Below are 25,127 nucleotides of genomic sequence, written 5' to 3'. Positions count from 1 at the left end.
GCCTGGAGCCATGCCTGTCCCCTGCCAGCCAGCTCTTTGAAATATCCTGCTCATTCTGAGCCAAAGGGGGAATGACATCCGAGAATGATTTCCCCCTGGGAAGGGACCAGAACTCCAGGACACTGTAATTTGGGGTCTGTTCAGTGAAATAGCAAGTCAGCAGTCAAGTACCTCCTTGCACGCTGCTGCTTACCTCTCTCAGCATTTCTGTCCCAGGTCATGGACAGGAACCTGGTCTGACCTGTCACGGGGACACACAGGGAGGTTGAGAAAAAACACCAGGAGGTTGGGAAAAAACATCCTTACAGAACCAAGATGTCCTATTTTTATTTAAAGAAATGACTCAGAAGTAGACTCCGACACCCTGGAAACCTTTCTCAAGAGTCACTGCCCCTCAGTTTTGTCTTCCTCACCCCCACATGGCAAAGCCGGGCTTTCATGCAGTGAACTCTCAGCTGGGCTACCTATTACCCACTGCCTACAGAGCAAAGCCAAGTTCTCGGTCAAGACAAGAGGCCCTCCTTTCTTTGAACTTTGACTACCTTTACAGCTTCCTTCCCTGCTCCTCATCACCCCTCTGCCCTCTGCCCCTAGCCTGCAGTCATCTCCCGGCTTATCCTTTTCCAGAACAAGGAGAGAGACATCTCCAGGAAGGGGAAGCCTCTCTTGCCCTCCCTGAGGATCCTCTGTGTGTCTCCATCACTCCCTTACACATGGACCTTCACCATCTGTTTGATGCACAGTCAGCCATTAAACAACAGGGGTTTGAACTGCATGGTCTACTTAGACACAGACTTTTTTCCCCAGTAAACACAGTATATTACGGTAAATGTATTTCCTTGCTTTATGATTTTCTAAATCACATTTTTTTCTCTAGCTTATTTCATTGCAGGAGTACGGTATGTAATACATATACAAAATATGTGTGAAGCAACTGTTCGTGTCATTGGCAAGGCTTCTAGTAAACAATAGACTTATTAGTAGTTAGGTTTTGGGGTTGTCAAATGTTACACTTGGATTTTTGACTCCTCAGGGGCTGGTACCCCAACCCCTGTGTTTTTCAGGGGTCAACTGTGTATCTGTTTTCCTCACTAGACTATAAGTTCTTTCAGGGAAGGTCTGCATCATATTCATCTTTGTATCTCTAGCACTTTCCATAACCTCTGACACAGCTCCAGCACACTGATGCTTCTGGAATGAATAAATAATCAGGTGTTCCATAGATTTAAAAATGCAAAGTTGGGGCGCCTGGGTGGCTCAGTTGATTAAGCGTCTGACTTCGGGTCAAGTCATGATCTCACGGTTCGTGGGTTCAAGCCCCGCGTCAGGCTCTGTGCTGACAGCTCAGAGCCTGGAGCCTATTTCAGATTCTGTATCTCCCTCTCTCTCTGACCCTCCTCTGTTCATGCTGTCTCTCTCTTTCTCTCTCTCTCTCAGAAATAAATAATACATAAAGATTTTTAAAATGCAAAGTTATAGGAACCTTCTAAAGTGGGACTGTAGAAAAGGTTTTTTTTTCCCCATTAAAAAGAAACTTAAGATTGATAGTGTAACTTTAAATACTCACTTTTTAAAAAAGAATATTGTACAAGTGGCTGGGTGGTCCAGTCAGTTGAGGATCTGACTCTTGATATCAGCTCAGGTCATGCATGACCTTACTGTTTATGAGTTTGAGCTCTGCATCAGGCTCTGCTTTTGACAGCATGAAGTCTGCTTGGGATTCTCTGCCCCTCCCCCACTTGTATAAGCTCTAGAAAGGATGGGAAGGAGAGGAGAGGAGAGGAGAGGAGAGGAGAGGAGAGGAGAGAAAAGGAAAAAGAATATTCTATTTGGTAGCAGTTAATTAAGGGAAAATTGGTATTAAATACTCTGTGATAGAAGGAAAGCTCTTTGAGAGTGCCTGGGTGGCTCAGTTGGTTGAGCGTCTGACTTGTGATTTTGTCATGATCCCAAGGTCATGGGATCAAGCCCCATGTCAGGCCCCATGCTGAGTGTGGAGCTTGCTTGAGATTGTCTCTCTTTCTCCCTCTGTCCGTCTCCCCCACTTGCTTTCTCTGTCTCTGTCTCTCTCTTTCTTTCTCTCTCTGTCTAAAATAAAAAATAATAATGATAGTAATAAAATAAAACAGGGATGCTCTTTGTCTTCTCATTAGCTTATGGGGTACTTGCTCTGACTCTCGGGGTCTGAGCTTCTTATAATTCTTTGGGACCATCTCAGATCAAGGGTATCCTGCTCTATTCTTCATCAGTGATGGATGCTCATTGTACATCGTAACCCATTGGTTTGACAGAAGTGCTCTCCTGATCCTTAAAATTGCAGCAACATCTGAGAGCAGATAAGGAACAAGGTGGGAGAGAGACCCACCACCATGAGAATCCCATTCAGACCCTCTGAGCAGGTGGTCACTTCTACTCTAGTCCTGCTGGGAGTAGGTGTCAATGCCAATGACATCTGCCCCCAGAGAGCCTCAGTCATATTTGGAGCAGACCGGGAGCGCTACCAGTTCTTAGAGTTTACTCCCTTAGATTATTTCTATCCCAGCCCCGTGGAATTGGAGAAGGTAGAAAATACATATGTCAGGTACCTGAGCAACATCATGATTGTTACCTTGAAGGAAATTCACCCCCTTTACTGGCTTGAGAACATTGGAAAGGCGGCTGGTGCAGTCTGCATTAAACCCTAGTGCGATCTGTGCTTTGTCTGAACCGCCTCAGAACCACTTTTTGATTTAGATCGGGAGTTTGTTTCTTCTAACTTAGATGGCTTTGTTGGGAAAGCTCATGTGAATCCTCTTTCTTCATTAATATTCCTGGGCTCTGGCTTCTCCATCCATAAAATGAGGTTGCTGTTGTAGATTCTCTCGGGATTTAGTTCCAGCTCTGAAAATTCTAGTTTATAGTTCTGTCTCTGTTTGCCGTTCTTAATTCACATTCTCAAATCCTTACTCTTATATTTTTGTGAGAAGAATAGGGAATCAGCCTCTGGTTCCACTGGTACACGGTGACCTTTATTGGAAGAATATAAAAGTTGGAAAGACAGCTCCCAATTATGATGATAGAAACAATTGCCACTTTCAAGAACTAAGGAATTACAGGAAAGCATTGAATCTTCGGCCAACATAGCAACGGCAACCCGAGATGGCCTGAGAACAAAGGATATTTATACATTGAGTTTCAGAAGAATAATTCAAGTGCACAAGAGCCTCATATTGTAGTGTTATCACAAGAGTATCCAGACAATGTTTTCTTTAACTCTGGGAAGAGCAATTTAGAAGGCTGAATCCTACCACATGTGTCCAGCTGTGTGTTTAATACTCTTGGAAGAAAATTGTTCTATAAACACAGAAATAACCAAGTATGGGTACTTGTAGGAGGTTTATTTCTTTGCATACTGTTGTCAGGACCTTGGATACATAAGAGCACAAAATTAATAAACGTCATCAAATTTGCTGTGATCATGAACAAGGCACAATGTTTTATGTGCACCACAGGCTGTTATTCTGGAACTTCACTCTTAAGATGGTTTGAAAGCACTGGACGTCGATCCCAGTGTAATTAGAGTTCACGAAACGTAGCTCAGAGTTATAGTCAGTCTACCTATTTAACAATTTGTAAAACGTTTCACTTTGAGCAAATTAAATATTGCCACTTGAGAAAATACTCCTGAAGAAGACCGAGTCTGTGTTAATGCCCCAGAGGCATGTCTCACACCAAGTACACCCATAGTAGCTTGTTTGGGGAGGCAGTTCTAACATGTTTGCAGGGTGCCAGCACATGAGGTGAGCTAAGAAGCTCATCCTGTCTTCCTCCACCCTTCCTCATCCCCTTCTCCCTGTGCACACTCTATACTCACCCTGGAAAAAATGCAGAGTGGCTGGCACGGAGATGCATTCTTGTTCCTCTCTGAAAGGCGCAAGGTATTGCCTGGAAAGCCATTTTCCGTGGTCACTGCATTTCCCAATGTGTGATAATCTCTGTTCTTGGAAGCTGGCCTTCCCCTTTATCCTGCTATCTGGATACCTGGGCGGCGGAAGGGTAATCTTTTCATAGGGGAGAAGTGACTCCTCCCCAGGGACAGTTTTTCTAGTGCAGGGGCAGGTTTTGCTTCCCAATGTCATTTCAAGGTCTCGGGTAATGCTCTTTTGGCATCTCAGGTTTACCACCTCCTGATGCCCCTCCCTCTGGGCACTGGTTTTTTACTCTTCAAATTTATGCATCATAAAGGGGAGCTCATGGAAGATCTTTTTATAGAAATGAACATATTGTTTCTATCTCGGCCTTTCTATTTTGGGGGTAGGGAGAAAGGGAAGATGTAAGGCTGCGTCACACATTTGAAGCATACACCCAGCCTTGCCCAGATGAGAACTCTGATGCCAATCTCCCTGTATCCAAAATTGACATAGCTTTTTGTGACACAGTCAACAAGAGAGAGGATGTTTAAGGAAGTGAAATGCACTTAAGCCACAAAACTGCCCCCAAACTAATTTTTAAGTATTAATGAAAATTACCACCATTAAAGGGGTGAGTTTCAGTTTTTCATGCAGAGGGGATCTCACACAGCAGGGCAGCATCGGGACTGTGCTCATAGGAACCTGTATTTTCTCTTTTTCTGATAGGTTGTTGAAAAGCTGGGCATCATGATGATGGAGCGCTTTGACTGCCACCACTGTGAAGAATCTCTCTTTGGCAAGAAGTACATCCTGAGGGAGGAGAGCCCCTATTGCGTTGGGTGCTTCGAGGCTCTCTATGCCAGCACTTGCGAGGAGTGTGGGAAGCCCATCGGCTGTGACTGCAAGGTACACCTGCTCTCCCTTCCCTGGGCAGCACCCAGTACTCCTGGATCCCTCAGTGCTCCCTGCCCTGAAACCTCAGGTTTCTCTGTGTGGTTTGTGCTGATGCCCTGATCCATAGCACCTATTGAAATTCTGTCTCTTGAGCCCTCCAAGAAATCTCTCCAAGCCTCCTCCCTTGGGCTGGTCTGGGCCCCACTCCTAATTCCGTAGCATTGGTTAGTGCATTTCCAGGACATTTATGCTTAAGGTCCTGAGCACGCTTCTTACACTCTGGGCTGTCGGTGTCCTGATCTCACCACCCCTCACCACCTCCCAGTACTGTCGCTGTCTGGAAGGCAGCACTCTCTTACTCATGTTTGCCCTTGCTGACTCAGAAGCAGTAGGAGCTGCTCAGTAAATATTTGATGAATGAATGTGCACATGAGTGAATTGGAGCTGATTTCCAGAAATATGGGCACATAAAGCACGACATTCATTGGAATATTAGGGGCTCTTTCCTTCCTAGTGGGTCAAAGAGCAGGATTTGTATTGCTTTCTCAAGGGAAAAGACTCATGCCTAGGGAATTCCCAGCTTTCCCACTGTGGATGGGAGAGCTCGTTCAACAGAAGTCACCAGTCATTTGTGCTGATTGCCCTGGGGTTAAGTGTCAAGAACCCTAGCCCACACTTCTAAGCATATCCTTAGTCCAATCTGGACCACCCAGAAATCACCCAGAGGTCCATCCATGTCTCTGAGGTCTCTGGTATCTTCACCTGCTAAACGGTTGCTAAGATACATTTGACAAGACTTTAAGTGACTGTCATCTTGAGAGCCACAGAATTGGTACAAAATGGGGTCCCTTGGGGCAGCTCCAAAGGAATTCCCAGCTTCATGGACTTTAAGGTAATTCATGCATGGCATTGCAGTGTCTCTTTTCTGCTCTCTTCCTTTGTACTCTTTAGGGAATGTGTCACTCTCCTCCGTGGTCGTGAATATCAATGTATAGCTGCTGTCCCATTAGGTTAGACTGTCTGCAGCTGGACAGTTTTAACACAGTCAGCACATGTTTCATACGTTTCTTTTTTGAAAGTTTTTATTTCTTTATTTTGAGAAAGAGAGAGAGAGAGCACATGAGCATGAGCAGGGGAGGGGCAGAAAGAGAGGGGAAGAGAGAATCTCAAGAAGGCTCTGCACCATCAGCACGGAGCCTGACTCATGGCTCGACGTGGGGCTCGAACCCACGAACTTGTAAGATCATGACCTGAACCAAAATCAAGAATTGGATGCTCAACAGACTGAGCCGCCCAGGCATCCCCATTCCTTATGTTTCTTCCCTCGCTCACATCATTCCTAGGAAAGGCAGGAAGCCGAGTGCTGCACTGTCACTTTCTGTGGCCGGATATTTGGTGGCAGTTGGGGAGTAACTTCCATCGTGTATGGAGAGAAGGCTTTGCCCCAAGCAGAGACTAAGGCTGTGCAGCCTGGACTACTTGAAACCAGGAGCAGCCATGTATCTTTTGGCTACAGAACAGGCAAGGTCTGCCAAGAGTGAAAGAAACCAAACTCGGCAGTAGTGCTGTGTAAACTTCCAAACGTGCTGAGGCTGGGCTGCCCCCAGCAGAAAGTGGCTGATCTTGCTAGTCTCAAAGGCTAGACACCATCCTGTCTGTAGTGTTGTCTGATGTACGTCTCACGGTCCCTAGTGGGTTCTTAGAGGGCTCTTAGTCCCTGTTCCTTCATTTATTGGGCCAAGTGTGAGAGCTCAGACACCAAATGGCCCGGTTCCAGTCCTGGCTCTGTGTCTCATTAGCTGTGTGAGCCTCAGCTGATTGCTTGACCCCTCTGTGCCAGTCTTTCCCTTTATGAATTGCAGCTGAAACAGGTGCCAGTGTCATGGGCTTACTACAGTATGTGGTACAGCACTTCGAGGAGCAGCTGATGGTCTTATAAGCTCCATCTGACTACTTCCCTATTGTTTCTGCAGCATGTGTCTTCCTCACCACCCTTGGAAGCTTCACTCTCTCTCTCGATCCATTCCATTATAGAAACATCCATAAAAATGTCCAGTTTGAGGAAGAATGGAGAGGCAGAGACGAAAATGAATCTTTATAAAAATTTACCCTGGAAAAGTCTTATGTAGGTGAGAGATTCATCTGTTATTCTGACAAAAAACAACTCTGGTTTAAAGGAAATGTTTTGGATATTTGGGGCCAGTCATCCTTGACTGGTGGCTAGAGGAGAAACAAAGGGCACGTCCCATTTTTCCAACATGATTGAATGGAAAGACCCTTCACACTGGCTACCCTTCAGCACATACTTGATGAGCAGATAAACAAGAATCCCCCAAATGGGGCCAAAATCAACAAGGCTGCTGCAAAGCCAGGAGTTAATCATGCTGAACTTTTCAACCCAGATTCACGGTTTACTCCACGTGGCATGATGCCATGTAGTTTTCTCCATCTTGGAAGAAAAAGAGATTCTTTCTTGAAGTTTGCCTTGGCCGTTGGGGACTCTTGAATATTTGGAAGGGTTTGCTTGACTTTCAGAAGGAATTATGTAGTTGACTTTGTGGTAGTAGCAGTGATAGGAAAAACATTCCTGTTATTTGAGGAAGTAAAGCCAAAAATCCTGGCAGGCTTGATAGAGCAATTGATCTGGCCAATCTGGTGGTCATTTTCTTTTCTTAAAATAGCAGGAGCACCATGAGCCCCACCGAGCTTCTCCTTGGAAGGACATGGGCGCATGTCTAGATTTAAAATACTGGCACACTGATGGGACTTAGGCTCATTTTGTGGTTACTGAGTGACTTTTATATGGCATAGATGAGACTTCAGGACAGGTTTCCATAGTTAGCATAGCTCCGTATGTGTGAAAATACTTCAATGCAGTTACCCAGTTGTCTTTGTTATTTCTACTTAGTTACTCTGAGGAAATGTGCTCTCAGAGGGTAAAATTCATTCACTTTATGACCAATGGAATAGTTGAGAATAGGCAATGCAAGTAAACTGTCATGATCCTCTAACACGACCCTGTTCTTGAAATTTTTCTTGGACATCTGTGGATACCAGCAAAAAATGTTTTGCTGTGACTGCAGATATTTTTGGATGGGTCCACCTATGTTCTAGGCTTCAAAAATTCAAGAAACTAAGGACAACATAGGCAGAGCCCAGAACTTCAGAGATGGCTGCTAGTACCATGCACGTAACAAATCAGTGAACGAACTCGCAGCCGTATGCCTAGCTTGGTGTGTTCCTAGAACACACTTTAAGCTTCCTACTAATTAAATGGGAAACATCGAACTGATACTCAGTTTGGCCCAAGTCCACCCACCAAACTGTAAGTTTCTAGAACTTTCTAGAAAGTTCTTAAGGAACAGAAAATCTCCAGGATCCTTTGGCAGAAAGCAGCCAGGGGACTAAAGGGGGAGACAGAGGCTCCTATCCCTCCAGGTGAAATCTAGATATCTCTGGTACACTTTTAGGAGGCTCCTGACCACAGCTGGTGTAGGAGGCATGACATTACATTGGAAACACCTGTTCTTCCTGCCCTTGAGCAGGACACAGGCCTCTCCTGCCCACCTTTCTAGGCCGTCATGGGGAAAGCTACTATTCCAGACATGTTCCAGACATGTCCTCACAGTCCAACTCCTCCACCCAGCACTTTATTTATTTGTTGAGGTGACTTTTAAGTGCTTAGAGAGTGAATCATCTTTTTTAACGTTTTCATGTAATTTGTCCACAGAGTTTGTAATGAGCACTGAAAATATGTCTATTTGTTTAGACATCCTCCTGTAAGAGAAAAATCTGTCTATGAAGGGAAGTGAATGCTGATCCGCTCACTACGCAGGATCCTTAGAAGTGGGAATGAGTCTGGTCATGTGGGTAATGCAGGACGGAACTCCCTGGCCCTGAAAACCCAAAGGAGCACCTGCAAGGCATGCCACCAAAGGACATTCAGCAGTGAGTCTGCCCTACCAGGGTGGGTGTTGAGCCAGACTTGCTGAGATGTGGCTAAGTTATGCCACCTACAGGGCTCTGTTTTCACGTCTGGAGACAGGATTGCCAGCCTGGCGACTGTCACGGGAATTTAGTTACTGCAGTTGGGACACCTGAGATGGGGCCATGCAGAGCGAGTGCTGTCCTTTCTGCCACCGTCTGTTCTTCAGGATCTTTGTTTTTAAGTATCAGAAGAAACATCCGGTTGGAAATGAGATACCCCAATAGTCTCAAAGCATAGAACATCTTTTCAAAGTGCAGAGCGTGAAGGACAGTGAGCATGCACTTATCAAGTGAAAGCTGGTGGATTAAGGAGTGGTGGGTTTGGGAAATCTTCATCTGAACTAGTCTCAGCACAGGTGGAACGTGGTGGAGGGGTGGCACCAGCTCCTGCTGCCCAGGGTCACTTCCTGTCAGCCCAGGGGACGAGGGCCCCTCCTGGCCACCTGCTCGTCCCCCTGGCTCAGCTGGCATCTCCACAAGGCACATTCGGCATCACATGAAAAACTCTTCCCATATCGGGAACACTTCTGAAATGGAAAAATATAAAATCTGAAAGGAACTATTGGAGCCTGACCTTACATTGTTTATCAATATGTTACTGCAATTTATGACACTTGTGAGAGCACAAGGTTAGCCATGGTATTTTTCCTGAGACGTGTAAAAGATTCTTTCTTTCCTTCTTCCGGTCTTTCTTCCCTTCTCCTTCTCTCTCTCTAGAAGACTTTAAATGCAGAATATTTCTAGCACATTTTGAGCTTCTCAAAAGTCAATCAGTGAGTCTGTCGGTCTTAACCTTGTACCTCCACCATCTAAAAAACGATGCCCTCTGGGGACCACATGGAGTACTTGCTACATAGCAGAAGCAAGCTAGATGCATGAGCTCAGTCCTAAGAATGAAAACTCACCGTCTGTTTGGAGCTGGGAACGTAAGAAATGAGAAGGGCCTCCAGGTACGAAGCCTTTGAGAGAAGGATTCAGAACATGACGTGAAGCTCGGGTCCAGGCACAGGGTTGCGACCCATTTAACGGCCTCTTGCCCTTTTGGTGGTTATTTTCCAGCCCACCTCTCAGCTCCAGGAATCCTGTGCCTAAAATCCTGCCCCACACCAAGACTCCGAGGAGAAATGTGTCTTGGCCGGAAGCCTCACCGTGGCCTCAGAAGGCATAGCTGGTGGTGTTTAGTTACCGTCCTCTTGCCATAAAGTCTTTTCTCACTTCCCATGCATTGTGGGCTGTCCTAAGAAGTGAGTCCAAGAGGAAACTGTGAGATGAATTTATTAGCTCAACTCAGCCTTCCAAAGAGAACACAAGCCGAGAGCCCGGGGAAAGGGAATTCCAGGGCAACCTGATAGCATAATGACTTAGATAAGGGTTTCCATGCAGGGTTTTGAAAAAGAAGTTGACTCAGGCTCTCTGCAGTGGTGTGTGAGCTGGGGTGGCACGTGGCTTCCCTTCGGCCCGGGCAGCTCCAGGAAGGTGGCAGGCAAGCTGGGCCTTACAGGGGAGCCGGGTTCTGCTAGGTGGAGAGGAGGGGCAGAGCCTATGGAGCAAGGCACAGCATGGCCCAAGGTACAGAGATGTGAAAGGTTGGGAGCCGGGCTTCGGAAGGTCCAAGAAGTCTTGCATTGATGCCTAAAGGTCTGTAAAGTCATGTGGATGGTACCCCAAATGTGGAGGAACACTTTCTAGCGACTGAAGTCTGCCAACAAATCAGCCCAACCTGTAGCGCTCGTGTTTTCATGTTAACTGTAGAAACACAGGGTTTCTGCGGTGCCTCTGAGCCCTGTGAACACTTAAACGAGGTTTTTCCGTGATGGTCTGTGCAGCTGGCCTCCGGGATTCTTCATCCTGCGAAACTGAAACTCTGTCCCCATGAGACACCAACTCCCCATCCCTCCTTCCTCAGCCCCTGGTGGCTGCCATTCTACTTTCTGTTCTGTGCATTTGACTGCCAGGTACCTCGTCTAAGTGAAGTCATTCAGTACATGTCTTTTCACGCCTGGCTTATTTCACTGAGCGTAATGTCCTTATTGTTCCTCCACATTATAGCTTGTGTCAAAATCTCCTTCCTTTTTGAGGCCAGATAATATTCTATTGTATGCATGTACCACATTCTTCTTAGCCGTCGATCCGACAATGGACACTTGGGTTTCTTCTACCTTTTGGGTGACTGTGGATAATGCTGCTATGGTACAGGTCTATAAATTCCTGCTTTAGATTCTTTATGCATATGCCCAGATGTGGAATTGCTGGATCCTTGGCAGTCTTATTTTTAACTTTTCAGGAACTGCTGACACTGGCTTCAATAACAACAAAAGAGAAAAGTTAAATGCATGTATTCCATAGCATTATCACAATGACAGTATGATTAAAAACTCCCCACTCTTTCAGCATCTGGATGACTCCGTCGGTTGAGCATCCGACTTTGGTTCAGGTCATGATCTTGCTTTCATGAGTGCGTGCCCCATGTCGGGCTCTGTGCTGACAGCTCAGAGCCTGGAGCCTGCTTCAGATTCTTTGTCTCCCTGTCTGTCTGCCCCTCCCCTGCTCATTCTCTGTCTCTCTCTGTCTGAAAAATAAATGAACATTAAAAAGTAATTTTAAAAACTACCAACTCTTCTTAAATTAGACTGACTGCTGTTCTTGTTAGAGAGCACTTCAAGTGGCTTATTTGACTTTTTTCAGAGTCTCAAGAAAGACAGTGCTGAACCGTGCTCATTTATGTACAAAATACGGCATTGTCTCTGAGTGTTTTCAGTGGATATGTACAGATCTCACCAAGGGTACAGTTTTTGAAAGCAAAAAGTAACACAGATGCTACCAAGAGTTTACCTGGAATGGTTCACTGCAAATAGCTTTTGAATCAAAAGGACATGAGCTTGAACCTTGCTTGGCTCAGCTGTGTGCCCACACATGACTGTGGGCACATTGCTGAACTTCTCTGAGCTTCTGTGATAATATTTACCTTACAGGGCTGTACAGTGCCTTGAACTCACAACCTGGCGACGAGTATCATCACCGATGCCCCCGGTAGAGAAAAATAATGATTTCTTCCTGAAAAATAGGGGCTTCCCAGTTTATAATGAGTTTGCCTATATAGTCGTTAACTCAAATTATGGCAGTTTATACTTTATCTCATTTGCCAAAATAACCAGTAAAGCACAGGATTTTCTCCCCAGATTTCTGAAAATACTTGAGGCTAGCAATGCAAGGGACAGGAGAGTCCCCAGCCCACAGGACGTGCGCCTCTTGCCTTTAGATGAGCTGTTCCTCTGGTGCCCAGCTCAGGGGATCCCAGAGACCCAGGGATGCTGGCTCTCTGGGGAGAGGCAGTTTCACAGAAACAAGTCCATTCAGTCCCGTGCTGGGAAAATTCTATGCTCACGCCCTCCTTCCTTGTTATCTTGCATCGTCCGTGGTTCCACTCACAGACGTTCACGAAGTCAGTCTCTTAACAGGAACAGTGTGAGACCGGGCAGCCTGAGGCACCCCCTTCACAGTCCCACCTGTTTGCAAGGTGATTTGCCAGTTGTACTTTTTTAAATACCCTGAACTAAAACAGTGTGCAGAGATCCCCAAACCAAATAACTTTTGTTTGGCTCCAGATCCTGGGAAAACACCCACACATACGCACATGCGTGCACGTACATGGTAGCACATCAGCAAAAAGGACCCTTTGTCCTTGCTCGGTTCCAAGTTTAGTTGGTGTTTGAGGACTTCCCAGTTCAGTGTAAGATGCGCGTTTTCACAGCCTACACTGGCTCTGGCTCCAGCTATGGGAACAATGTTAGCTCGGGGAGGACACTCTTTTTTGACTGCCCCCTACAAGAGCAGCCTGGGGGTTCAGGGAACCCACGAAACTGTGCAGTGGCCTCCAGTTCTGTTTCTGCCTCATAAATAAGTGAGCCACAGAGCAGTGGAAAAGTAACTGCCCCTGTGATAAAGCGGGATGCCAGCAGGTTAATTTTGTGTCGCCACTTTTACAATGCCACGTGTGATTTTAAAAAGTATGAGACGGGGGCACGTGCGTGGCTCAGTCGGCTGAGCGTCTGACTCTTGGTTTCAGCTCAGGACATGATCTCATGGTTCATGAGTTCAAGCCCCACGTCAGGCTCTGCGCTGACAGTTCAGAACTTGCTTGGGATTCTCTCTGCCCCTCCCCCACTCATGCTGTCTCTGCCTCTTCAAACAAGTAAATACAAATTTGAAAAAATAAAGTCTGAGATTACAGAGGATTCCTCAGGTGAAGTCAGGGGCAGCACAGAGGCCACACGAGGTTCTCTCCTGGATTCATTTCTCCTTTTCAGCCTTTGCCAGAAAGTGTGGATTCTGCCTTCTCAATAGCGCCTGCTGTCTGTTCCCCATTGCATGTCCCGCCCTCGTGCATGGCCTCAGCCGGCCCAATTCTCTGTGGTGCCTTCGGGAAGGTCTCCTTCCTGTCCCCACACATGTCCCCCACCACATGTCCCACATTGTCTTAGCCTTTCACGCCCCCGTTTAAACAGCTCATGCCTCTCCACTGCCTTCAGGATAATCTTAACCTCTGGGCACACATTAAACGGCCCTCCCGTCCTGACCTGGACTTGAACCCTCCCGCCTGGTGCCCTGGGGTGTCCCTCCAGCCAGGGACCCCTCTCTCACATACCTCAGCTATGCTCATGCCCTGTCTCTGCTCGGAAGTCCCTCCCCCACCTCCTCTGCTCACCTCCTGCTGTCCGTGGGTCATCCACACTCTGCCAGTGCCACCTGTTCTGGAAGTCTCTCCCGACCAGGTGACACCAGGTGACACCAGAGCCCCGGCTGCTTTTCTGAAGTTCCTTCTACATCCAGGCTTCTCTGACCTGCCAGGTGTCCTGGTGACCCTGCTGTCATCCTTGTTTTTGCTGGGCTCCCTCGGGCTGAGGGCTGGGCTCCGTCTCTCTCTCCCCAGTCGTCAATGAGAAGCAGCGATGAGTTACATGCTTTGTGTTTCTCTTTCTTACAGACAATACTTAAGGGAAATCCATCCATTTTTGGAAAGCACCTCTGTCTCACAAACACACACACACACACACACACACACACACACCCCGTCTAAATAGTTGCTCTGAAATGCAGCCCAGCCTTACTCATTTCACCAGCAAGGTCACGGCCCAGGAGCGCCCACAGGCCTGAGCCCCCCCCCGCCCCGGGGGCTCGCACGGCTGCCCCGCGCTGTTGGTCAGGCGGGGCAGGTTTCCGGCCCTCTCACTGTCGCTCGCTCTGCATCTGCAGGACTTGTCCTACAAGGACCGGCACTGGCACGAGGCCTGTTTCCACTGCTCGCGGTGCAAGAGCTCGCTGGTGGACAAGCCCTTCGCGGCCAAGGAGGACCAGCTGCTCTGCACAGACTGCTACTCCCACGAGTACTCGTCCAAGTGCCAGGAATGCAAGAAGACCATCATGCCAGGTCAGGAGCGCGCCCTTCTCCCTCGCGAAGCCGCCAAGCAGCCTTGCTGAATTTGTCCGAATTCAGCGAATGGGCATTGTGCCCCACTGTGCACCGGGCGCTGGGCTGGGAGCCAGGTGCTCGTAGAGCAGTGAGCCGAGAGGCATACCCAGCCCCCTGCCCTCCTGGACTTTGTGTCCTAGACAGACGGACATTCGTCTGCAGCAGCGCCAGACTTGACCACAGCTGGGTCAGGTGTAAGAGTGAGGTGACTTATCTGTTATGGGGGAGGATGGGGCTATGTCCCTTGTTTCTTGGGGCACGTTGCTTTGTTTAGTTTTGTGGATCTTTTATTTTAAAAAACTGAGTGAACGAAAATATATGGAATTTTAAAATATGGAATCAAAAAAATCTTGTAGGGGAGCCTAGGTGCCTCCGTCAGTTGAGCGTCTGACTCTTGATTTCAGCTCAGGTCATGATCTTCAAGCTGTGGGATTGAGCCTTGTGTCGGGAGCCTACTTAAGATTCTCTCTCCCTCTGTCCTTCTCTACTGCCCCTCTCTCAAAATACATAAATAAGTAACTAAAGAAAGAAAGAAAGAAGGAAGGAAAATAACCTTGATAGGCACATACAGAAATGAGGGCAAGGAGAGTAAGCCCCACGAGAAGAGGCTGAGATTTGTACCCTGGGTGAATAAGGGAAAGGTTCACATATTGGCTCTGTCTGGCTCACAGCCACATATGACTGACCAGTGGCGTCATCTGCATGACCAATAAAGACTGCCAGAGGCTAGGCTTGCCGGAGTTCACAAATAAAACTACGAGCTCCCAGTTCTATCTGAGTTGTCAGTCATTTTTTAGCATCTGTCCCACTTGGGGCATCTTGAAGCTGGCATCCCTCCCAGAGTCCCAGGAACCCAGGAGAGAGCCCTGCATGGAATGTCTGTGGGGGGCATGGCCCTCATGGAAAGCAGGCCAGCGGGAATCAGTGTGTAGGCCCCTGGAACCCAGCAGGTGGAGCAGCTCACTGACTGTGGGTCCAGCCGGCCGTGAGTAGATGGAGGGCTCAGAGAGACAAAACAAGGGCTCAGGTCGGGCCCAGCCTACCAGCCATTGAGAAGTCCCAGGCCACATCCATTGCCTAGGAGGGGGTCCACCCTAGAGACGGCCCCTTCAGCGGGTAAGCAGCCTTCAGCCCAGGGAGGTTCAGGATCAAGGGCAGACAGAAGAAATCTAACCTACTAAAGAGTAAATTAAAGGGGTGCCTGGGTGGCTCACTCAGTTGAGCATCAGACTCTTGGTTTAGGCTGAGGTCATGACACCCGGGTCGTGGGATCAAGTCCTGCATTAGGCTCTGTGCTGAACATGGAGCCTGCTTGAGATATTCTCTCTCTCTCTCTCTCTCTCTCTCTCTCTCTCTCTCCCCCTCTGCTTTCCCCTGCTCATTCTCTCTCTAAAATAAAATTTTAAAAAATACAAAAGAATAAATTGAAGTATACCAATTTTTAAAATATTTTTCTCAGAGAGAGAGCATAAGCAGGAGAGGGGCGGAGAGGGAGGAAGACACAGAATCCAAAGCAGGCTCCAGGCTCTGAGCTGACAGCACAGAGTCTGATGCGGAGCTCAAACTCACGGACCGTGAGAGTATGACCTGAGCCGAAGTCAGACACTTAACCCACTGAGCCCCCCGGACACCCCTGAAGTATACAATTGAATCCAATTGGAATTTTCTTAATTTATCAATTGCTGTGATGCTTGAGGCATTTTATGATTTATATTTATAAGCTCAATTCATTTCAACAACAATCACTGAAGAACTTGAGGTTTGGTTTGTTAGTTGTGGTTTTTAAAAGGGACGTCAAGTATGTGAAACTTTTGACTGCAGTTTTGAAGGAGTTGAGGTCGGGACCTTAGTAAATAGATGCAAGCACCAAGTCCCCTTCAAAGTGATTTTTAAAAATCCGCTGTATTCATGAATGCTGGGAGAGGATGTATAAGTTGAGTGGAGCTTGAGGGTTTCTGAGCTGGTTGCATCAGGAAGTTCAATGTTAATTTTTAAAAACCCAGGGGAGCCTGCTGAGTCACGATATTTCACACAGTAGCTGTGTGATGGGAATTAGGGCTCCTGAGGTCCTTTAGAGCCAGACTCTGGACTCTTTCATGGAAGATTGCTTGCCTTGCCCAGAGCTTTCCTTTTATTTTGGTTTGCTTTGTTGGTGGCAGTGAAGAGATGCTGAAAAGTTCTGAGCCAGAGACCAACGGGCAGGAAGTAAAATTTTAGGAAGATGTGATGGATAAGAAATAAAGGGCGAGGGCGCAAGACGGTTTCTTCCTGCTGCTGCATTTCTCTGGTTAATACATCTCCAAGATAACTGACTCCATGCTTTCACAAGGCACAAAACCGCCAGAGGAACGCCTCTTACAGAGATGCGTCAGTGCTGCAGATGTGGGGCGGGGGCCATGGAATGAGAACCAAAGCCCGCGTAAAGCAGGGCTGACCCGAGGTCACGGGTATGGAGGATCCCCAATTTCCTCCCGCTCCGGCAGTTGTGGCTCATTCAGAAGGCAGAGTAACAGAGGACACACAGGATAAGCCTTCACACAGTGCGGGTGCTCACGGCCCCACCAGAAGGAGAGCAAACAGCAGTGTCAGGATCTTGTCCAATTCAAGAGCTTGGGTGAGTCCAAGCTAGAGCAGGCCTGAGGGTCTCTGCTTTGCTGCACAGCAGCCGTGGGGCCTTAGCCACTGGGAGCTGGGGGGGCCCTTGGTCTCCCTACCCTTGCCAGTCTGAGTTACTTTAAATTCAAAGCCAGTCCTGCAGATACTGTTTTATGCCGTATGTCTGTCCCGGCTTCCCCCTCACTTTGGCGCTCCTTCCCTGAACCGTCCGTTCTCAGGGAAAACCTAGGAGCCAACAAGCTTGGGTAGCTGTTTGCTGGCTCTGACTTTCCACTGACCATTGTCCCTCATGGAGACTTCACTGGAGAAGCTGGGCTCCTACCCTCCATGATGAACCCAGAGCAGAGGAGTCAGGAAGGGACCCCAGGAATGTCACATTTGAGCACTCTTAAAGGATGAGCTGAGTTTCACCCCATGGAGCAGTCAAAAAAGGGCACTTCTGGCAGGGGAAATGGACTCAGCACCAAAGGCAGAGTGTCTAGAAAAAGCTTGGTGAGAGAGAGAGAGAGAGAGAAGAGGGAGAGGTAAGGCAAGAGGGGAGGGGAGGGAGAGGGAAAAGGAGAGAAAGAAAAGAAAGGAAAAGGAAAGAGAAAAGAAAAGAAAAAACAGGAAAGGAAAAAGAAAAAAGAAAAGCGCTAGATCCTAGAACATCTTTCTTGCTTCGGTTTCATTTTTTAACATGCTTCCAAATCTAGATGAATAGGAGTGCAGGTCATCAGCATAGCTTTTGCAGTGAACTTGGATATGCAGAGCTGCAGAGCAAGATGCGTATACTGATAAACTCGCCCACTGGCCACAACCTTGACAAAAGTCAACCTTCCAGGGTAGTCAGGAAACCAGAGCCCGGCACAAACCACAACACTAGGGCTCCCCGCTTCTCATTTATCACATGCTAAGCCTCTGTTTGCAGAGGATTCTGCAGATGCACTACATCCTCTGAGCAGACTCTCACCATTGCCAGTCTTTCAGCACTTTTATGGTACCTCACTTGTTTATTTGAATCAGGAAAAAAAAAAAAAAAAAAAACACCCCTTAGTCAAGACCAAGACGGTGTACTTGCATCTGCTGGAGAAGCTGGGCATTCTGTTAGAAGAAGGAGCTTTGCTGCCACCTGCTGGCAATGCTGTACAATAATCTACGCAGGTGTGGTGACTGCTCTAAATAAAGGGTGCCTCTCAGATGCACACCCACCACCCCGATTGGGCTTCGAGTGCCCACCAGCTTCCCGACTAGAGACAAGACAATTCCCTGAGACTGGTGCTGATATAAGACTGTTATTCTGGAACACACCGAGAATGCACTTACACGGTCTTTATCGTGATCTTTCGTGAGCATCTAATTGCCCTGTATTCATTGATAAAATCCTTTGGGTTTTGAGCTGTTTGATCAGAGGGAAGGTCAGAGATTAAAGGAGAAAGCAGCAGGGGCACTGGGGTGGGTCAGTCGGTTGAGCCTCCAGCTTTGGCTCAGTTCATGATCTCTCAGTTCGTGGGTTCAAGCTCTGCATTGGGCTCTGTGCTGACAACACTCTGCCCCTCTCTGACTCACACACACACACTCTCTCTCTCAAAGTTAAAAAAAATTTTTTTAAGCATTTTAAAAAAGAGCAAGTGGCAAAAATATGCCTGGAAAAATAAGCCCCTGGAGACAAAGAAATCATTACAGATTCATATCATAAATCTTCCATTTTTACCTGAACTTCAGTTGCTTAATGTAATTTTCCTTGTTTATGGATTCATCACCCCATGATTGGATTCCATAGCTTTGAGGATCATTATCTGCCCCGCATGAATTTCCCCACATACGTCCCTACCTTCTAGCACCTTCCAGCGCTTATACTTACCCTGAGTATTTTATATACTCTGTGAGAGGTGGTGCCCAAATGTCCTGTCTGGGTGGTACAGGAATTTGAGACAAGTGACCCAAAATGACATCTCATAAAACAATCTTGCAACGATTCTCTGCATATGTCCTAATTCCTGGAGGTTAGGACATCTCTTTGTCAGCGTTGCAAGCAAACAAAACTCAAACCCTTAGCCTGTCTTCTCGCCCATATTATCTTTGGACTTAAGCTAAAGGCAAGTTTCTAGATGCTCGAGTTACACTGCCTGCCTGATGCCAGCGTGCGGCCACCCTGGCTCAAAGCTGGCAGTCGCTCCCAGCCTAACCTTAGTCCCCCCACCCCTGCCATGCCCTGATCCCACTTTCAAGTCTAACTCATGCGCCCTTCCTTCTACAGCCCCACCCTTTTCAGTGAGTCCACAGGTTGGCCCACATGTTACCAGGAAGAATCTGACAAATATCTGGGGCCTGGAAGCCCACACTTTGTCACAACAACTCCTGTCTGCCATTGTAGGTGAAGCAGCTGGAGACAATCGAAATAAGTGAATAGGTGTGGCTGTGCCCCAGTAAACCCTCAACTGTTAAACGGGGTAACCGAGACTATGCGCACAGGCCATAGGTAGTGCACTGGCCCTGGGCGCTAGTTCTGATATTTGGAGCCCTTTTCTTTTTTTACTCCCCCTACTCTTCTTTGCCCCCAGAACCTACCTTCTGCTGCATGCAAAGGGCGCTTGCATAGATTCTGTCTTGGACCATCTCTTTCTGTAAACACAGGCCCTTTTATTTTCTGGGAAAAGTATGGGAAAACATGAATCAACACACACTGAGCATTTACTGTGAATCCAGCTTGGTGGTGCCCGTGGGGGCGAACCAAACAGCATTTCCGTTCTCCAGACTTCTAAATCTGCTTGAAGAACTCATGTAAACATATCAAATGATAATAGTCATTCGAAAGGAAATGGGATGTCAGAAGATAAGATCAGAAAATCGCTAAATGGGACATAGGAGTATTACATTGGGTTTTTAATGATAGCGCTCAGTGCAGTGCATGAAGCCACTAAGACACATCACGGCTTGGTTTCTTTACACAGCTGGTCACATAAAGTGGGTGATGTGGAGGCTCCTCACTGAATCAGGCTTGAGAATCTAGGTTCATTTACACCCCACCAATTTCGATCCCATTGAAGAGCAGAAGGGTGTTTGTTAACAGGCCGCTGGGCTCTGGAAATCTCACTCTGCCCAGGACTGGTCTGAGCTATGCCAGATTCCTCTTTATGTTTTATGGTGCCAAGAGACAGAGACAAATGTTTTCTCCACTCAATGTTCACAACCACCCTGCTGGACAAATAAATACCGAGTAGGCACAGAGACGGTTCTAGAAGTGGGGTGTACAGCAGTGAACCAAAAGACAAAGTCCCTGTTCTCTCCAAAACGTTCTTACTCAGAGGCGAGCCTCTGGGAGCTGAAGTGACTTCCTGTAGTCACAAAGCCAGATGGTAGCAGGTTTCCCATGCAGATCACGGGGGCTCTGAGCCAGTCATGTTGTCAACTCTGCTCTTTGCTGCTTCTTCTGGACTCTCATGACAGGGACCCGCAAGATGGAGTACAAGGACAGCAGCTGGCACGAGACCTGCTTCATCTGTCATCGCTGCCAGCAGCCGATTGGCACCAAGAGCTTCATCCCTAAGGACAACCAGAACTTCTGTGTGCCCTGCTACGAGAAACAGTATGCCTTGCAGTGTGTTCAGTGTAAAAAGGTACCTGTCATCCTCCCTTGGACCCCGCGCGTGCCGATCAGTCTGCCTCCATGGCCCCTGGCTGAGAGTCCTCCCTCCCCAGACAGACAGACAGACACCTGTAAGACATGACTGGCAGAGTCTTGCAAAATCCTCACGAGCATGTGTGCATTTTACCTGCTGGATGGACCCCTTCCCGGTCCCTCTTTCAACGACATGAGTGCCACGGTGACCTGAGAGAGAAATCCTGGTTCCCTCCCTCCTAGAACATTGCCAAATACTTGCTCCCATTTCTGGCTTAATGTTAAAGGGGAGGAAAACTTACTGCCCCGGAGCTGTCCTGATGTGCTTGCTCTCTGTCAGTAAACAAGAAACCAGCTGCTAACCCTAGTGGGGGGATGTGGGAAGCAGAGGGAAGTTGTGCCCCATGGACAGGGAAGCCCAGGTCCCTGCTCGGTCATGTGTCACCCTGTCACGGCTGTTAGGGGAAAGGAGCCCCATACTTGCTGCCCTTTGCTCTGGGCAGAGACAGCTGCAGAGCAATTGCAGACTCTGTTTGACTCTGGCCCCACAGAGTTACCCACTCTGCTGTTGGGCCTTTGGGGGCCCAGCCTGGTCTCTGCCTACTCTGTTCCCTGTGCCTGAATGCCCACCCTGCCTGTACCTTTTCAAAGGGTGGAGTATTACTAACTCGCCTTCTGCCTTTCTCTCTCGTTTCCTAAGTCCTTATTTCTGTGCTGTTTTTTTTTTTTTTTATTACCACTTTAAATTCCACTTCTCCCGATTTCCGCTCTTCTGGTTATACGGTTTATCTCTTGTTTATTCCTTCCTCCTCAGATGGAACTCTCATTCCTGTGTTTATATCAGGAAGCCTCTTCTCCGCTCATTCCCTTTTTTGTTTGGTGTGCTCTTTCTCACCAAGAGCCAAGGGAAGCTCATGTGATTTGCTTTCCTTCCCCCCTTCCCCTCCCAACCTTCATCGCCCTGTTCAGTTGCAAAAGCGAAGGTAACGCATCCTCTGGGCAGCACAGCCTTACATGTGTTAATCTGGACACATGAAAGCATTCATTCCAGAAACATCCATCCCTCCTGTAGGGACATACACACTCAGGGCTACCAGGGCCCAGGGGGAGATGCACTCCAGCAGCAACCATTTGAGCACTTACTGGAAGTCTGCTTTGGAGGAGAACAGAGTCTTAACAGAGTGTGTGCCGGGAAGAAGTGAGCTAGCCTGAGGGGTGGGAGCCAGGCTGGTGTTGAGGGAGGGGCGCTCTGAAAGAGTGACACTGTGCTGAGCAATGTCACAGCCAGCTGCGTGGGGATGCGGGGCGGGGGTGCGGGACACGGAACCCAGACGCACAGAGGAGGAGGGCGTGTGTTCCAGCCTGAGCAAACCTCTTACATGCACACATGGCTCTGTGTCCACACAGATACCTTGTAACAGAATATATTTTGCATAAATCCTGTTCCAACCATGACATTTATAGGAAGATCATTAATGCTTTATAGTTTCATGAAAAGAATATACGATAGAGTGAGTCCTGAACACCGGCACCTGCTTTGGCTTTAACTAGCTATGAATTCTCAAGCAAGTGACTTAATTTCTCCAGGTCTCAGTTTTGCTCATCTGTAAAATGAAAATAATATCTGTGTTATGTCTGAGTCTTTATACCATTGAGCCTTGAACAACATGGGGATTAGGGGTACCAACCCCCCCTGCACAGTTGAAAATCCACATAAAACTCTTGACTCCCCTAAAACTTACCTACTAATAGCCTGAGGTTGACCAGAAGCCTTACTGATGACATAAATTGACACATATGTTGTCTGTTATATGTATCATATACTATATTATCACAAGAAAGTAAGCTAGAGCAAAGACCATGTTATTTAGAAAATTCTAAGGGAAAGTACATCGACAGTTCCACACTGTGTTGATTGAAAGAAATCCACGTAGAGGTGGACCCGTGCAGTTCAAGCCTGTGTTGTTCGAGGGCAAGCCTGTCCCGTCTGTAAGGGCTAGAGGAGGCAGTGGATGATGGCGCCGCGTTACAGAAACAAGATGCATGACCTGCCAGGGAGAGGCGTCCCCACTCCATCATCCTCCACAGTTCTGTGCAGCTGAGACCCGCCCGTCCCTCACCCCCTGTTGCAGTAAATACGAGAGAGCAACAACATGAAGAAAACCACTGGGTAGCATTGAGGTGTCGATGACCAGTGCTGTCACATGCGGCTTCTCACTGCATTCTAAGCGGCAGGACAGCGTGAGAAGGCGGCCCCGGTGCATTTCCCCCACTCCTTCCGGGGAGCTGCCCCTGACTGCGGGGAGCTGCCCCTGACTGCGGCCTTGGTGGGCGCGGGGCCCGCGGTGTCCGCGGTGTCCAGGCCTCTCCCTTCTTCCGCCACTAGGAGGCGCGTTGCAAGTGACGTTTGCGAGTGTAGCGCCCTGAGGGAGGCACGGGGAGCTCTTCACACGTGACCCGCCCGCGGGCACAGGGCTGGTGAGGCGAGGGGGGAGCGTTCATGTCTGAGTCTCTGCCCTCCACGCCTCCCCGCTCCCCGGCACTGAGCCCCGCACAGCGGCCAAGCGGAGCTGCCTTGTGGCACCTGCGCCTTCCGATGCCGCAGCATCCCGAGGGGCTGAGGTCATGGCCAGGAAGGCCGGAGCCCTCAGCACTGCGCTGAGAGTATACAGAGGGGGCGTCAAGAGTGACTGATGAGTAGAGCCGTTGCTGGGTGACTTTTAGCCAGCCCCGGATTTGCTCCAGATGGGGGTCTGGCACCCCCCAGAGGCTGCTCAGCGAGGGACCTGAGCCTCTCCCTCCTGCCTCCTGCAGCCCATCACCACGGGAGGCGTCACCTACCGGGAGCAGCCCTGGCACAGGGAGTGCTTCGTGTGCACGGCCTGCAAGAAGCCGCTGTCGGGCCAGCGCTTCACGTCCCGGGACGAGTTCGCCTACTGCCTGAGCTGCTTCTGTGACTTGTACGCCAAGAAGTGCGCCGGCTGCACCAACCCCATCAGCGGTGAGTGTCCCGGGGGTCCCCGTGCTCACACGGCCGCCCAAGGGGTGGACAAGGCACTGGGCTTTGGCCCCTGGGTAGGTGTCCCTACCAGGACTTCAGGCCTTCCTGAGGTTCTGAACCGAGCCCATACTTTCGGCCTCCCCGCTTTGCTGTCCTTGTCGCACGGGGGCAGCTTCAGCAGGGGACGCTGCCCCTCCTGCCCGCCTGATTACTGAAAACCACTCGGCCCTTCTCAAGAGGGTTCTCATTTCTGCTTTCGGTTGTGCTGTGTCCACATAGCAGTCTGGGAGTCTGCGGCACCCAGATAAGCGCCACGAGACTGGCATTTCCAGGTGAGCCACCACACTGTTTTTGAAGGTGCTCCCTAGCCTCTTACAGGGACTTGTCTACCAGGAGCCCAGAGCATCCCCAGGGCAGAGGGCGGTGCTCCAAGTGGCTCTTTCTTAGCCCCCAAAGGCTCCCGCAGAGTGAGAGCCCAAAGTCTGGCCGGCTGCAGACCGGCATTTGTGCTCTGCTGTGAGACATGCCAAGAAATGGAGTGTGGAGGACAGATGGCCAGTCCGACTCAAGTCCTGTCAGTGTTCGCCACACGAATCAGTGACTGGGCTGGAGGGGAAAGTGAACATTCCGAATTGTTCTGTGCAAGTGGAAAAGTTCCGTGACCTGGGATTCCCAGCTCTACATTCAGGCGACTGGCTGATCCCTGTCGGTGGCAGATGGCCGATACATGTAATATAAATATAGCAGGGTGGCCAAATGGGTCCCTGCGTAGCTTTGTCTACAGATTTTACAACCCCTGCATGCTTGTCTGACTTTCTTTTTCTTGGGGTCCAGACCTGAATGCATCTAAATGCAATGTGTTTTTAAGTCTATTTATTTATTAGAGAGAGAGAACTTGAGTGAGGGAGGGGCAGAGAGAGAGGGAGAGAGAGAGAATCCCAGGGGGCTCCACATTCCTTGACTCAGGGCTTGAGCTTATGAAACTGCAAGATCATGACCTGAGCAGAAACCAAGAGTTGGACGCTCAACCAAGTGAGTCCCCCAGGCACCCCTTGAACTGAGTGCATCTAACTCAGCCAACTCACCTGATGTAGGAAGTCCCAGGTAACTAAAATAATCCTTGATGAGTAATCCAGAGTTCACATTCCCATATGAAGTTAAAATGTAAAGAAGTCCAGCATTTAAATTTTTCTGTTAATTCGATTCCAGCCGTATATACCAGATCGCCCCTTAGAATCACTGAGAGAGAAGAAATACAGTCTTTTACCCTAACATATTAATCTTAGATGCTATTTTTACAGTAACATCTATGGAAGTAGATGTTTATAAAATTAAGCTTCATAAAGCATTATAATCTAGATAAAAGCACTTTGAAATAGAAAGTGTTATATATATATATACCTATATATATATGTTGTTATATATATACCATATATATATGTTATATATATATACCTATATATGTTGTTTTATATATATATACCTATATATATGTTTTATATATATATACCTATATATATGTTTTATATATATATATACACCTATATATATGTTGTTTTATATATATATATATATATATATATGTTGTTATTTCCATGGGAGCACTGAAAAAAAGAAACACCACTAAGAAAACAATGGACACTTTCTTCCAAAATAGGAGAGTTCCTT

At 48.1% G+C, this 25,127-nt stretch overlaps 1 protein-coding gene across 4 annotated transcripts in view; it reads left to right on the top strand.

The window, feature by feature from the left end:
• The window catches only part of FHL2 (four and a half LIM domains 2), a 68,465-nt gene that overhangs the window by 40,016 nt on the left and 3,322 nt on the right, over positions 1 to 25,127 (top strand). For all 4 annotated transcript variants that reach the window (XM_039232563.1, XM_039232562.1, XM_039232561.1 and 1 more), the window contains 4 exons: positions 4,617 to 4,796; positions 14,025 to 14,199; positions 20,287 to 20,456; positions 23,273 to 23,459. In XM_039232563.1, the coding sequence (XP_039088494.1) occupies positions 4,638 to 4,796; positions 14,025 to 14,199; positions 20,287 to 20,456; positions 23,273 to 23,459 (691 nt within the window). In that variant the 5' untranslated portion in view covers positions 4,617 to 4,637. The remainder of the gene's footprint in view (positions 1 to 4,616; positions 4,797 to 14,024; positions 14,200 to 20,286; positions 20,457 to 23,272; positions 23,460 to 25,127) is intronic.

The sequence above is a fragment of the Hyaena hyaena genome, unplaced genomic scaffold (assembly GCF_003009895.1).
Source record: "Hyaena hyaena isolate Hyena2069 unplaced genomic scaffold, ASM300989v1 scaffold_68, whole genome shotgun sequence".
Lineage (NCBI taxonomy): Eukaryota > Metazoa > Chordata > Mammalia > Carnivora > Hyaenidae > Hyaena > Hyaena hyaena.
This window is presented reverse-complemented; position numbering and strand designations above follow the sequence as displayed.